This window comes from Nylanderia fulva, unplaced genomic scaffold (assembly GCF_048542155.1).
Source record: "Nylanderia fulva isolate GAGA-0341 unplaced genomic scaffold, ASM4854215v1 Scaffold17, whole genome shotgun sequence".
Taxonomy (NCBI): domain Eukaryota; kingdom Metazoa; phylum Arthropoda; class Insecta; order Hymenoptera; family Formicidae; genus Nylanderia; species Nylanderia fulva.
The window spans coordinates 3,248,463-3,262,944 of record NW_028189945.1 but is presented as its reverse complement, the minus strand read 5'-3'; the positions used below and the strand labels follow the sequence as shown (position 1 = coordinate 3,262,944).

At 30.9% G+C, this 14,482-nt stretch overlaps 1 protein-coding gene across 3 annotated transcripts; it reads left to right on the top strand.

The window, feature by feature from the left end:
• Positions 1–6,180: 6,180 nt before the first annotated feature.
• GC (gamma-glutamyl carboxylase) lies at positions 6,181–14,091 on the top strand. 3 transcript variants are annotated; one of them, XM_029322612.2, is made up of 12 exons: positions 6,181–6,402; positions 7,019–7,159; positions 8,993–9,246; positions 10,031–10,352; positions 10,459–10,641; positions 10,778–10,941; positions 11,058–11,285; positions 11,369–11,643; positions 11,841–12,041; positions 12,174–12,412; positions 12,619–12,933; positions 13,179–14,091. In XM_029322612.2, exons 3-12 carry the CDS (start codon positions 9,006–9,008, stop codon positions 13,333–13,335), a joined length of 2,325 nt encoding a protein of 774 aa, XP_029178445.2. In that variant the 5' UTR covers positions 6,181–6,402; positions 7,019–7,159; positions 8,993–9,005; the 3' UTR covers positions 13,336–14,091. The 3 variants fall into 3 exon arrangements, with proteins under 3 accessions (XP_029178445.2, XP_029178444.2, XP_085337318.1); XM_029322611.2 differs by having other exon boundaries at positions 6,827–7,159; XM_085481192.1 differs by lacking the exon at positions 6,181–6,402 and having other exon boundaries at positions 6,742–7,159.
• Positions 14,092–14,482: the final 391 nt, after the last annotated feature.

Here is a 14,482-nt window from a genome sequence, read left to right as displayed (position 1 = left end):
GTAGTATCTTGTATAAAAAAGCGGTACATGTATTGCATAGTGAACATCGCGCAGATGTCTGCCGACCACTTGAAAACGAAGTGGCCCGGTCTGCGAACAAGTAAAAACAGTTACCATGAAATAATATTGTCAAGAAAAAAAGATCGCACGCGCCATTGCTTCTCTATCGTCATGCCATGTTATATATAAGATAAACTGTGGCAGCCTAAATAGGGGCCTAAGTATGTCGATATAGATCAAAGCAGATCGGACAAATGAATCATGTGAGATAACTTTTATTGCAAATAAATAATCTTCCATTTCACTCTTTTTCTCTTCCTCCCTCCCACGTTACATTATTCATATAAATTTATAATTTATTCTTTTCATTCTAAAGATTAATAAATATATATATATATATATATATATATATATATTTATTAATCTTTAGAATGAAAAGAATAAATTATAAATTATCCCTTCTATCAGATTTTGTATTTTTTTTCATTTTTCTGTGAACAGATTTTCTTCTTTTTTAAATTAAAACTTTATATTTTCTATACTAAAATTTTGTTATAATTTCTACAAGATATAATATTAGTCAAAATTATATTATAATTGAGGTGCCGATTATTATAGAAAAAAATCGATTTAAAAAAAACATGAGCTCATACGGCCTGTGTTAGCAGTAAATAGATTTTAATTTTAATATAGTTTGTGCATATTGCAATATATATATATATATATATATATATATATATATATATTTATTCTTTTCATTTTAAAGATTAATATATATATATATATATATATATATATATTTATTAATCTTTAATATATATATTAATATATATATTAATATATATATTAAGATTAATAATATATATATATATATATATATATATATTATTAATCTTTAAAATGAAAAGAATAAATATATATATATATATATATATATATTGCAATATGCACAAACTATATTAAAAATTAAAATCTATTTACTGCTAACACAGGCCGTATGAGCTCATTCCTTTTTGTTTCCCTTCAATATCCCCTTTGTCACAAGTCGAGGTCAAAGGAAAACATAGATTCCCAAAGGATCCGATCCCTGCGGAGAAACGGAGTGTCGATAAAAATCGCTACATTTTTCCTGAAAACAAGGTTCGGCTCCTGCTCAACTCCCTTTACTCCCCCTTCTTTTTCCGTGTCAACCCCTGTGTGACAATCGGTGTCTCCTAACTGGGGTACCTGTAACCCCCGCAGTTTCGCCGCCCTAAAAACGTCCTTCCGGACGAACGCGCGCCTAGAATGGAAATCCCTCGTACGCGATAATGCGAGCACGTCAATCCTCCCGTTCCGACGATTATGAACTGCCCGTTCGAAGACGAATGCTAATCAGATTCTAATTCGTTCGCAGTCGCACACGTGGTCCGAGCTCAAATTAATGAGCGCGAGTAAACAACGCGTATAAATCATCCGATCTGTGAACAAATCGAAATAAAGTTTATTCTCTCATACAATTTTTTTTCAACATTAACGTGTTTTATTTAATTTAAAAAATATTTAACTAATAGAAAATTTTATATGTACTATCAATAGAATTTTTTTGATCTTGAATTCAATCTATGCACATCATATACATCCATTTTTTTATAAGGATCAGACGCACTTGATGGATTACGAAAGCACGACAGACATGCTGTATTTTGAAAAAAAGCGATAACTCGGGTGCGAAAACACCCTTCGACAACAAAACACCGATCTCGTCTATACGCTGTTACGATTTTTAGTAAAAAAAAAATAAACTCGATGCGAATACGCAGCAGCTGCAACGAGTGAAGCGTGAAGAAAGCGTGATCGAAATCACATTTCTGGAAGACTGCTCTAAGTCATGTTAATCGAACGGAATACTGATTAAGTGTTTACTCGCCTACGCGCAAAATGACACTTTTCGATATAAACAAGATAATATATTCAAGGCAATATATTTAAAAAAAGAACGCTTTTAGGACAACCTAAAGCAAAAATAATGCAACGTGAAATGAAACGTTATTATTTAATTAATTATTTGGAAAAAATTTTTTTGCAGCACGAAGAATTATAAAAGTTAGTCAAAGTTAGTTCGATTGAAAAGAATAAGAAATATCATTGCTTAAAGTTGGTATATTTATATTAGCTTTTCAAAGAAATTTAAAAATTTTCTTTTATTTTTTTTATCATATTTTTTTATAATAGAAAAATTGTCAGAATAGAATGCGACCGTTCAGCTCGTTATATCTACCAGAGAAAACAAACTGGTCATATCTCGTTGTGCGCATTATGTTCGGACTGTCACGGTTGTAGAGGATTACACGTCGATTACGAGACGCAATTTTAAAATTTTCTCCCTCCTATAGTCTGCCCTCTTTCTCTCTCTCTCTTGCAACCCTTTGTGGGTTACTCTATGGTTTTACAATCAGTCACCCGTGCTGTGACACGACCGATGGGTCGTCGTCTACGAAGGGGTTGCCTCGTTTCGAAAAGCGGATTACGTTCGTATCTTGTTCCTCCTTTTAGTTTTCATTTCACGCCAATGCGCGATTTCCTCGATGCCGATGAACTCGACGATTCGCCCATTTCTCATGTGATCGATTAGCTATGGGATCAAACAGATCGCGCATCTTATTCCTTCAACGATCGAGAATTCCCTCGGTCGCGGATTCGCACATTTTTCAGACGGCCGTGGATTTTTGCTTGTCATTGTTTACGAGAGGGACCCTTTTTTCCAGAAGGCGTGTCTCTTAAAGGGGTAAAGTTTGGCTCCCGAAAACGCAGTGACCACAAAAGTGATATACCGCGAAACGTTTAGAAAGAAACGACGCTTCTCTTCTGCGTGTCGAAGTGCTTGTATTCGTCACATCATTTAATATCAAAAAGTGACATAACGAAATCAGAAATATAGATGCAAAAAATTCAGACAAAAATAATTAATTTAAAAATTTTATCTCAATATTATTTATCTCTAAATACATATAATAATTAAAAGGTTTAAATTCTAATACATATAAATCATATATTACACATTAAAATAAAATATATCTAATTTATGTTATTCTTGCTAAATATATGTAAAAAAATTTGTATTGCAATTATTTTTGACAGACATTTCCATGACACAGAACGATCTTAATTCTCTGCTGTTCCTAAACTAAGACTACTCTTTCTAGCAAGACGCAACGTAATCTCTCGATTCGTTTCGAGAAATACTTGATGCGAAATTTTCAGTACCCCGAAAGTTTCGCGGTCCCCCAATCTTTGCGCTTTGCAAAGGTGCCCCCCAGCTTTTTTCCAGTATGAATGATGATGTATGGATGCTGGCTCTGGGCACCGGGGGCTCGGTAAAGGGTTCCATTGTTGTGCCCTCCCCTGGAGAACGAACCCACTCTGTCCCGCAGGGGAGACCTTCGTGAAATATTACTGCCAAGCAACAAACTGCATTCTGCAGGCTGTATACTGTTAATTTTATGCCCGATTTTTTGTCCACTCCATCTACTCCCTGCCTTCCTCACCTCGTATCCTTTGCAGCCATCCCTCGATATTGTTACACGACGAGGTCGCGATTCAAAGTGCGATAATAATAAATAATCGTCAAATGATTTTTTTCGAAAATAAAAATTGGGAAATGTGCAAAATAATTCAATAAAATACCATGTACATATTATAAAAATTTCTGTAGAACGATAAATAGAACGTTATCAAATTTCTTTTGCATATTAGATCTAACATTCTTACCTAATAATTTAATAAGCATTTACATAAATTTTAGAAATTAAAATTAAAAAATATAAAAATACTCTCACGTATATGAAATGCAATCAGAGATTTTTAAATTGATTACTACATAAGACAAGTATATCTCGCATTACTTTGGGGCTCGATCGAACCCTCCTAAAAAAAAAAAAAAAATACAGTAATCCGAGAAACAGGCAAATCGGGTCTGGCGAGAACAATGAGAGACCGCAATTAATAGGGCCTGTAATCGGATGCACCGCGCGCGTGCGCTCCGCATTTTCTATGCAAATTCGATCGGACACGGTTTTAGAGATTCGCCTTGGCCCTTCCTCTCGTGCGTCAACAATACGCCGACTCTAGCCGACAATGGGAAATAATAAACCGTGATAAATAGCTGAGCAAATATGCGCCTTCGATCACGACGCTCTCTCGGTCTTTCTCTCTCTCTCTCTCTCGTTCAATTCCAGGTGCAATCGCTCGAATTCCAAACTAAATACGCTCGGTAAATATTCGGGGTGGCCCGTGCCGGAATAAACAAATACCGTATTATTAATTTCTCCGCTTACGCCGAAACACCAGACTCGATTTGTCGTCTGAAGTGAAAGCAAGGGCGAAATATATCGTATTTGCGAAGATTTTTTACTTTTCTCTTTCGCGTATAAATCAAAATTTGTGAGCAAGCAGAAATTTACATATATACATATAAAGGAAATCAATAAAAATTGTACCTCATAAAATAAAAAATTGTCGATTAAAATTTATTTGATAAATGAAAATTATTTTGGAACGTGTTGAAAAGAAAAAAAATATAACTTGGTCTTCATTTTTACACTCGCGATAATATATTGCCTGAGCAGTTCACAGTTACCGGAGTTAAGAGCATCGTAAAGTTAATTAAACTTGATAGGCATCATTGAGATACATATTGGCTTTGAATAGCCGACTGTGGTTCACTTTTGTCATATTATAATTCTCTAATTTATTGTTTTATCTAATTGCAGAATATAATTTTAATAGAGAATATAATTGTAATATGTAATATAATTATAACAAAATTCTTTAAAATCTCCTATTTTCTTTTACTCTATTTTTTGTAATAATTTTTGCAGAAAAGTTTGTCATATTATATACAGAGTATATCTAAACACCCGTTCACCATATATATAAATTGTTATATTAAATAAAAATTTTAGTAATAAAAATATGTATTAATATTAATAAAACGGATAGAACAAAATATGTGATCCTGAAGTGCATTCAAATGACTCAGGAAGACCAAAATCCGTCACGAGACGGCGGTGTGACGGTTTTCGAAAGGTCGAAACTTGAAGAGGCAGCACTAATCAAAAGTGGTCCACGGAGACAGATTGAGGGGCGTGCTGAAATAAATCAGTCTTTTGTTTTACAGCCCTAAAACGGCCGTTGGGGATATATACACATATATGCAGCACGCGAAATGACGTCCATTCATTAAAACGCCCCAGCTGCGAGATCGAAAAGACTCCTGGTGTCGATTCAACGACCAAGCGCGATTAAATAATCTCGGGTATTGTGTGACAGCGCCATTATTTATGACGTACATCTATTTATTGTTGTCGCACATAATATGCAAATTTTATTATAGCACATCGCGCTTAATGCTGCGCTCAGACTTTCGCAAACAGGAGGAGATGTCAGTGCAGTTAAATATTTTCAAACAAAAAATGATGTGTGTGTAAAAAATTATAACAAATATCTCGAAAATTTTCCATATTTATCTAATGTAATCTATTCGATATTTAAATAAAATTTTTAAAAATTTATACTGCAACCAGATATTAAATCCGAGTTTTATGCGCTATTTATCGCCTTATTAAAAATCCAGGTTCTGATATATGAAGTAAATTGACGGGCAAAGATAACACTCGTTATATCTAAACGAGCAAGAGATGTCTTCTTAACGGAGAGTCTGTGCACTCTGACACGGCATCTCGTAGATATGACATTTTCGAGAGGAGATGGTTGTTTTCGCTGCCTTTCTCCAGCTGCAAATTTACTATCGCAAATTTGTAACTGTCATGAACATTTCAAGTTTCAGTTACCGAGTTACCAAATCTGTTTGTGCACAACGTGAAAGGCAGTCTAACAGTGATCGATGATAATGATAGTAGACAATGTTTGCATTACTATTCTCACGAAAAAATCTCGCGAGAAAATCTGTACGATAAGGCTCTTGCCCTATAAGCGCATGATATTATTTAATATTCTAGGCGTATTCTTAGAATATTAAATATTCTAAAAATACGCGTAGAATATTACTTAAATATTAAATAATATCATGCGCTTATAGGGTGGTAATTATCTTGAATCGTGGTTCAAATATTTTTTTATCGCGAAAAATACTGATCTCTCAATTTATGTCATTCATTTTTTAAATCTCGGATTTATTTAAAGTAATTTAATAGTTTGAGCTTCCTAAAAATATTTTTTCTAAAATATTTGTTTTGTTCTAATAAAAATTGTTTTTTTTCTAATTAGAAAAAGTTATTTAGAAACGTAACCATTTAGCGAAACGATAATTAAGTCGTTTAAAAGCTGAGAATAGATAACATACACGTAAAGTAATATAAGCAAATATAGCTCATGTGAGCGTAATCTAGACGCCACAAAGTGGTGAGTTCTCATGAATCACATACGCTATATATAGAAAACAATATGTTAAACGTATATATACTGCAATTCAGACGAATCTTAATTAAATTCCACAATAGTTTAAAAAACACTTTTGAAAAATCGCATTTTATTCAAACGCGACACAAATATTTTGTATTTTTAAAACGATATCACATTCTCTATTTATACTAGCTTTTATTTATCTTTATATTTAATTCTATTAATTAAATAATTAATTATTATACAATAATAATTGTAATAAGCTTAAAGATAAAAATATAAATTATAATTGGAAACAATCTGTTGTATGATTGATGTATGGATAATTTGATATATGGATAAGATGCCTTGTTCTGTATCGTGCTTAATTTTATTATTATACATATTAATTATGTGACATGTCCGCGTTATTTTCCGATCAAAGATTTTATTTTTAATACAAGAGATCGATGCTGTTTATCGGCGAAAGTCTAGTGCACGCAAGATGAAGAAGTGCTGTAAAGTATAATTATTGCGCGGGCGCGGGTCAATAATCCGTGCCACGTTGCTTGGCGACGGTATTCCTACTCTGAACCTTTGGAACAGCCGGCGCGAAGTGCTCCTCTTCCTTCTTCAGCTGCTCCAGACTCCAGACAGAAGCCGTCCGATCTTCTGCACGACGCTATCAGAGACGAAAACGAAGATCTTGTCTTCCAACTTCGTTGGCTGTGACTCCTCCTGCAGTGCCTTGTCTCCGTTCGCGAAGAGAACTAGCCAGGTACGCAACATTTGCATTTGGTCTTTTCTCCGCTAAAAGATCTCTATGCATTTGAAACTGCGGTGATTTTCTCGTGGGAGGAATACGTGACCGAGATCTCGGATATATATTCTGCATGCGTAAAAGATACTTTTATCGTGTGACACATCGTTAGACCGAGACTTATTTTAATCGTCTCCGTACTTCGCAAAGTTATCTAAAAGTATATATGCATTACATTTTTTGTAAATTAAATTTTATATAAATTTAAATTATTTTCTGATATTAATTTATTATATATATACATATATTACAATATGGCAACAGGAGTATAATATTTTTAGATGTATTGTAATTGTAAATTGCGTTATCAGTTGCATTTCTGAGTTCTCAATTAATATATACAATAATTTTACGAATTTTATTTACATTTAAATTTTTTGTTAATCTTTGCGTTAAAATATTTATAAATTATATAATCGTGTGTCCATTTTTATCTGTAACAAGATAAATCCATTTTTTGTGTTTTACATGATGATTTAAATTTAATATTCCGTAAAAATTTTCACTTTAAAAAGTGCGATTTACTCATTGGCAACGTTAACAACTCGTTCAATTACCATACATTACGGCTGATTTCCCGCTGTAGATTAACAGAAGTAAGGACAAGAAAGAACCTCTATTATATGCTAACGCCGTTTAACCGAACGTTCGATTATGCAAATAATAAAAAATAAAAATAAGTATTTTACACAAATAAATTATCGCACTAAAAAGAATTTATTAAATTTGAATAAATATTTATTTCAATACTGTCTTATAAATCATTTATTTGAAAGTAATAATATTGATTTAATGTGAAAAAAATATTTATTTGATATAAGAAAATTCTTTTCAAAACAGATAAATATTATTTTGTTTCAAATAAATAATTTATAAGGCAGTATTGAAATAAATATTTAATAATTTAATAATTTTTGTCGATGTACGATACACTATAAAACATTTTAATTGATTTTAAATGATAAAATATAAAACGTAGAAAGAAGCATCTCTACTAAAATAGCTATGCCGAAAAAAATATACAGAAACTTATATCTCAAAAATCTAGAAAAATAAAATGGAGACTGAGGATATTTAAAATTGCGCTCTATTAAGAGATTTATTATTAATTGTAATTGACGCGTGTCAAAAACTCGAGGTCGCGACCCGCTCGCAAACGCGCGAAAATGTCTCGACGCTCCAAATCAAAGCGCCTAATGAATATCATCTACATCGGCTAATTTGAAAATTAGAGATTATTAATTCACAGAATTTGACTCCGAGTTTTTAGAAGGTTCCCCATCCGCGAAGAGAAAGAACAACGATTACGCCAGGGAACTTTCCAAAGACAATAAAATCACGCTGCGAGAAACAATAATCGCGCAGTTGCTTGCAAATTATCGATCTCGATCTCTCGAAGCTTTCGCTTTTGAATCGGCAAATTGTACGTCAATTATCATTGCACTACTTTGAAAATAATTAATTCTAGTATTCTGTATTGTTATAATATAAATAAAGCTATAAAGTATATATTATAAACTACGAAAATAACACACTACTTTTGCCGATAATATAAACACCTTACCTCTTATATAAACACCTAAACACTCTTAAATAGTGTTTCCTATTTTATAAAAAAATTGTATCTTACGAAAACTAGGAGAAAATGTTTAAATTTTTATTGTATTTATTATCTAATTTATTTTTTATTTTTAAGTATACTCTCTTAGTCTGAGCATCTTTAGATAAGATTAGAAAAAAATGGCATTACTTAAAAATAAAATTAATTGGATATATATTATTTGTTTGCAGAACTGGAAGTGATATGTTGAAGAAGAAGGACGAGTCGAGGGAAAATATATCTACGTTAAACGATGAATTACGCATAGAAACATCTATGAAAAACTTGTCAGGATGTTGGTCATCATTGAAACGATCGTTTAATAATAACTTTGAAAGACTATTCAATTTTAAAACAAGCAATGTGTCAAGTTTTGAAAAATTTACTCAATTCCTCTATCGTCCGACTGATCCAGCCAGTCTGGGAGTGGCAAGAGCCTTATTTGGTAAGTTGACATATCAAAAATTATAAAATTATATATTAAGTTCTCCCTAATTTTATATATTAAACAAATAATCATAAATTGACACACAACAACTCTAAATTATTTTACTCACATTTTATTTACATCTAAATATATTTGTATTTACATATATGTAAACAATTTTATATATAGGTACATTTTATATATATGTACATTTTAGAATATAATATTTACTACATAAATTATTACAAATTTTGCTACATTTTATTTTTTTAATATGTTTATTGTAAAATTTAATTTAATGTGTGTGCAATTGTAAAACATTTTTCATATTTTTATCCAAATATATTCTACAATTACGATAATTAGAAGATTGACAACGAATCATTAATGAATTAATCGATTTTAATTATAATTATAATTATAATTTGTATGTTATTACATTAATGATATATTATGCATGTCACACTGTAGCACTTTATAAATAAAGCAAAGAATTTGAATCATAGAAATTAATGTATACAATTTAAGACCTATTAAAGCAGTTAGTACATGAGGATTAATGGTTCGAGTCAATAGAAACATGACCATGATTGTATACTGTCTGTAAAAAATACACATCTTATATTATAATTTTTATTTTAATAATTTGCAATCAAGATGTTAAACGTTAAAAATAAGATTATCTATAATTATGTAACAAGAACAGTAATTTATTAAATTATTTTATTAAAAGATTTCATTTTTTTTTATCCGGGAAATTTCATATTCTAAAAATTCAATGACAAGTCACGTCTTTTGCCAGGATTGTGCATGATAATAGACATCGTCGAGGAGAGAGGATTTGCAAACATCGACATAAAATGGGGCGATCCGTGGGACTGTCATTTCCCATTGATCCACGGGATGAAGACACCGTCACTTCCGTGGATGATAGTAATATACACGATAATGTGGACAGGTGCCTTCGGAATCGCTCTTGGTCTGCACTTCAAGATCGCATGCGCCTGCTTCGTGTTGCCCTACTGGTACATTTTTCTTCTCGACAAGAGCTATTGGAACAATCATACTTATCTCTACGGCATCGTGGCCACTTTATTTTGGGGAACGGAAGCGAACAAATATTTGTAAGTCGACCCTAATATTTCTATTCCAAACCTAGTTTATTTCTCTCGAATAACTCTCGAATTAATCACAAGCTAATCGAAAATTAATGTATCAATTTTCTCGTAGCGCATTAGATGCAAATAACGCGAAACGAAACGGCAATTCCGTGCCGTACTGGAATTATTTCATTCTGAAATTTCAATTTTTCGCTCTTTACTTTTTGGCCGGTTTGAAGAAATCCGGCAGGGAATGGCTCGAAGGCTACGCTATGATAAATCTATCCAGACACTGGGTATTTGATCCATTCAAGTGAGTGATATTATTCGAAACGAGATCCAAAAGTATATTAAATATTGTAACAAACGTAAAGCGCGGTGTATAAGAAATAAGAATTATTTTCTTGCTAACAGACATAATCTAGATAAGAAGGAACAACTTCTTTCAGAATAGTTTTAACAGCTGAACAGATTGACTTTCTAATCGTCCACTGGTTCGCTTTTATTTTCGATCTATCTGTCGGATTCTGGATGCTGTTTGAAAGAACACGAATACCGGCCATGATATTCTGCGCTGCTTTTCACATAATGAACTCGAGATTATTTAGTATAGGTAATTATCACCACTCTTATATTTCATAAAATATTAATGAAACGTAACGATCGAAGTATTTTCTCTTTATACCTATGCATCTATTTGTATGGAATACAGAAAAAAAATCTTTTTAGGGATGTTCCCGTATGTGTGCCTAGCGACAATGTCATTATTTTGCAGCGCAAACTGGCCACGTAGATTAAGACTTTACTTTAGCTGGAAGCGAGAGATTTTGCTGACTGATGTAAATTTAATTGCAAATAGCATGAAAGAAACTAAAAGTCAAATAAAAGAATCTCCATCTTCCGATTGTTCCACGTTGCCTTCGAATAAAATTTCATATAATGAAACACTACATAAAGGTAGATAATCAATCTCTTTTACAATCATAATATATTTATATAAGTCTATATTAATATAAGTTCTAAGATGTTTACACTTTCAGAGAAAAGAACAAGGGAGAAAGAAGATAAAAATTATTCTGTCAAATCAGAATCTAATATTAAAGTCCAAAAAAATAACGACCAAAAAGATAATGATATGCAATCATCGAAAAATTCAATTAAGTCCGATGAAAAGGAAGCAGTAAATATTCATAAAAAAATTCAGAAAAGTCAGCAACCACCAAAAGCTACAAGAAAACAAAAGTTTGTGGTGTCTCTGTTGTTGTGTCATGTTGCGCTACAATTTTTTTTACCATATTCGCATTTTATATCAAAGGTATCAAGAATAATAATATTAATTATTACATTGATATATTATTTTAAAATAATTTATGATTTCAAGATTATATCACATTACGTTTATATATATACATTTTGATCAGTTTCACAAATTTATAAAAAAATTTAAATTTAAATAAATTTTTACATAATATTTATTTTTAATGACTACGTGAAATATTTATTATATTTTAGGGTTACAACAATTGGGTACCTGGTTTATACGGTTATTCTTGGGATATGATGATTCATGCCTGGGATACTATACTGGTAGTGATCAAAGTGCATGATAACGAGAATAACGAAGTTCGATATCTAGATCCTGAAGCATGGGTTCAAGGAAATCGATGGGTGAGACATGGGGACATGGCAATTCAATATTCGCAATGCTTAAAGGTATCGATGCGTCGCAATAAAAAAAAATATAACGTTGCCTAATATTTTCAACTAATTTCTCGAGTCTCGTTTTTTATATAGAACGCTGCTTATCTTAAAATACTGTACATTTTGTTTCATATATAACTTCAGAATAATCTAATGCGTCGAAAAGAGGAAACATTAAATAGCCATTATCGAATTGAGGATAAAGAAAAATGGATGAGACTGTCCACAAATTTAAGCATTTACTTGGATGTGTGGTGCTCGCTAAACAGCAGATTTCAACAGAGAATATTTGACCCAAACGTCGATATGTTGACGGTCGATTGGCATCCTCTTAAACCTATTTCATTTCTGATGCCATTACTCACGCGATATAATTCATATCGGTACATATCTAGTCCTATAGTCATTAAAACTTTAATAATCATAATGCATTTTCGCGTAATCACAAACATATTGCGAAAGATAATTAATTATAAAGAATAATAATAATAATAAAGATTATTAACAACAAATTAATTATAATTATAAGATTAATAAAACAATTGTTTAACTAGAAAAGTCGATAAAAATTATAACTTTCTTTTGTCAGATATAAATTGGACGAAATTCAACAGCACGTATACACCTGGTCGAATTATACGGATGTGTTATTCGTAGCAGATTTTCCAGGCATGTATTTGGAAAATTATATATCCACTGATTTTGCGAATGTCTCTCTGACTGTGTTAGAAGGTGAAGTAACTTATAACGAGGAAGAATCAGCAAGTACGATTACCGTGTCAAAGGAAAAATCAATTCCCGTAAAAACAGGAATATTTCATCGAATAAAGACTACGAGTTCCTATCCGGCGTGCTACATGTATACTTACACCAATCAAACGAAGGAGCAATTGGATAGCGATAGGTAATTACCTGTATTACATAAATCTATTTATAATAAATGTATATTATTATTTATATAAAAAGGATACACACTTTTCTAATATAGTGCGATTATTTATATTGATGCAAAAACAATTTTTATTATATTAAAACAATTAAAATAGATTATAATTCTGTTCTAACTATCAAGTTATATAAATTTAAGAAATCAAATTAATTTGATAATTAAAATCGCACTTTTGTTCTCAACACATAATTATATTTCAGCAAAAAACTTCCTCCAGTAGAAAACACGCTGCCGTTGTTAAAAGAAATTAATCATAAGATCACTGCATGGACAAGAACGTTCGATCATATAGCAAATGCTTTTTTCAATTTGGTATATGACGTTCCTATGGTGCGACGAGTGCGCGTTAACAAATAATGAGCATTAATAATTAGTGTGAGAAAAAATTGTATTCTTAGTATTTTTTTTAAATTTCATTTATGTTGAGTTAATTTATATAAAATTTAATTACCAACAAATTCAGTAATATAGAAATTTGACAGATCTCCAATAAAAAATTTATCTGGAGAAATTAAATTTATACTGAAGTATATGCAGTTTATAAATACAGTACAATTTCATACAGTTGATAAGTATTTATTATAAAAACTTTTGTATAGTATATTATAAAATATTTCTAATTAATTATGATAACCATCACCTCGTCGGTGTGATAACTCTTCAATAACAGTAGAAAAAAGAAAGAGAAAACTCTCTTTCTTTATTTATATACATTCATAAATATTTATGTATATATATATATATATATACAGGGTGGTCCTCGATATTTAAATCAGTTACGATAATTTAACAAAAAATGATAAATAGAAATTTATTAATTTCTAACCCTGGCAACAAATTGAAATAATAAAAATTAGCCAAACATTTTTCACTTGATAAAAAAGTAAGATTATCTTGATTTTTTAAAATAAAATTATTATATTTTTTTTAATAATAATGTAAAAGACAGCGACATTCAGTTGAGTACACATAATGTCAATGTTTAAGTTACATTATAATTTAAAGCTTGATTCTTCGCTAATAAGGAAATTGTTTTAAAATATATAATAAATAGACATAACAACCATCTTGTATAAAACACATATATTGTTATAATAAATATATAGCGCAGAAGTTATTTTTGTTATTCTCCCATGTTACAAACGTTGTGAGACAAAATATATCTTAAATTGTTGTAAATAAATGTAATAATCTTGTAACAGATTGTTTTCAATAATGTGAAAAAATTGCTAGAGTTTAATCGAGTATAGAATGTGATACATGCTAATGTATCTAATGTGTTCGCTTTTTTAAAATATTTATATAGTTCTGTAAATGTACAAAATATAAAATATTTTATATTATTCCGAATGTGTCTCTCATTAATTTTTATTATTTTATTTGCGCTTGTAAATTGTATAGTGTTTTATAAAGACTGATACTAAATTATGATAATAATTAATTTAAATTCTTTTTTCTATACTGAAATTTTACGAAGCGCGCGCTACATGAGCTATATTTATTT

Excerpts from the sequence above, each read along its gene's own strand:
- GC (XM_029322612.2), top strand. The coding sequence starts at position 9,006 with ATGTTGAAGAAGAAGGACGAGTCGAGGGAAAATATATCTACGTTAAAC. Across the intron at positions 11,644-11,840 it reads ATTCGCATTTTATATCAAAG|GGTTACAACAATTGGGTACC; the intron begins GTATCAAGAATA and ends ATTATATTTTAG. Across the intron at positions 12,042-12,173 it reads AATATTCGCAATGCTTAAAG|AATAATCTAATGCGTCGAAA; the intron begins GTATCGATGCGT and ends ATATAACTTCAG.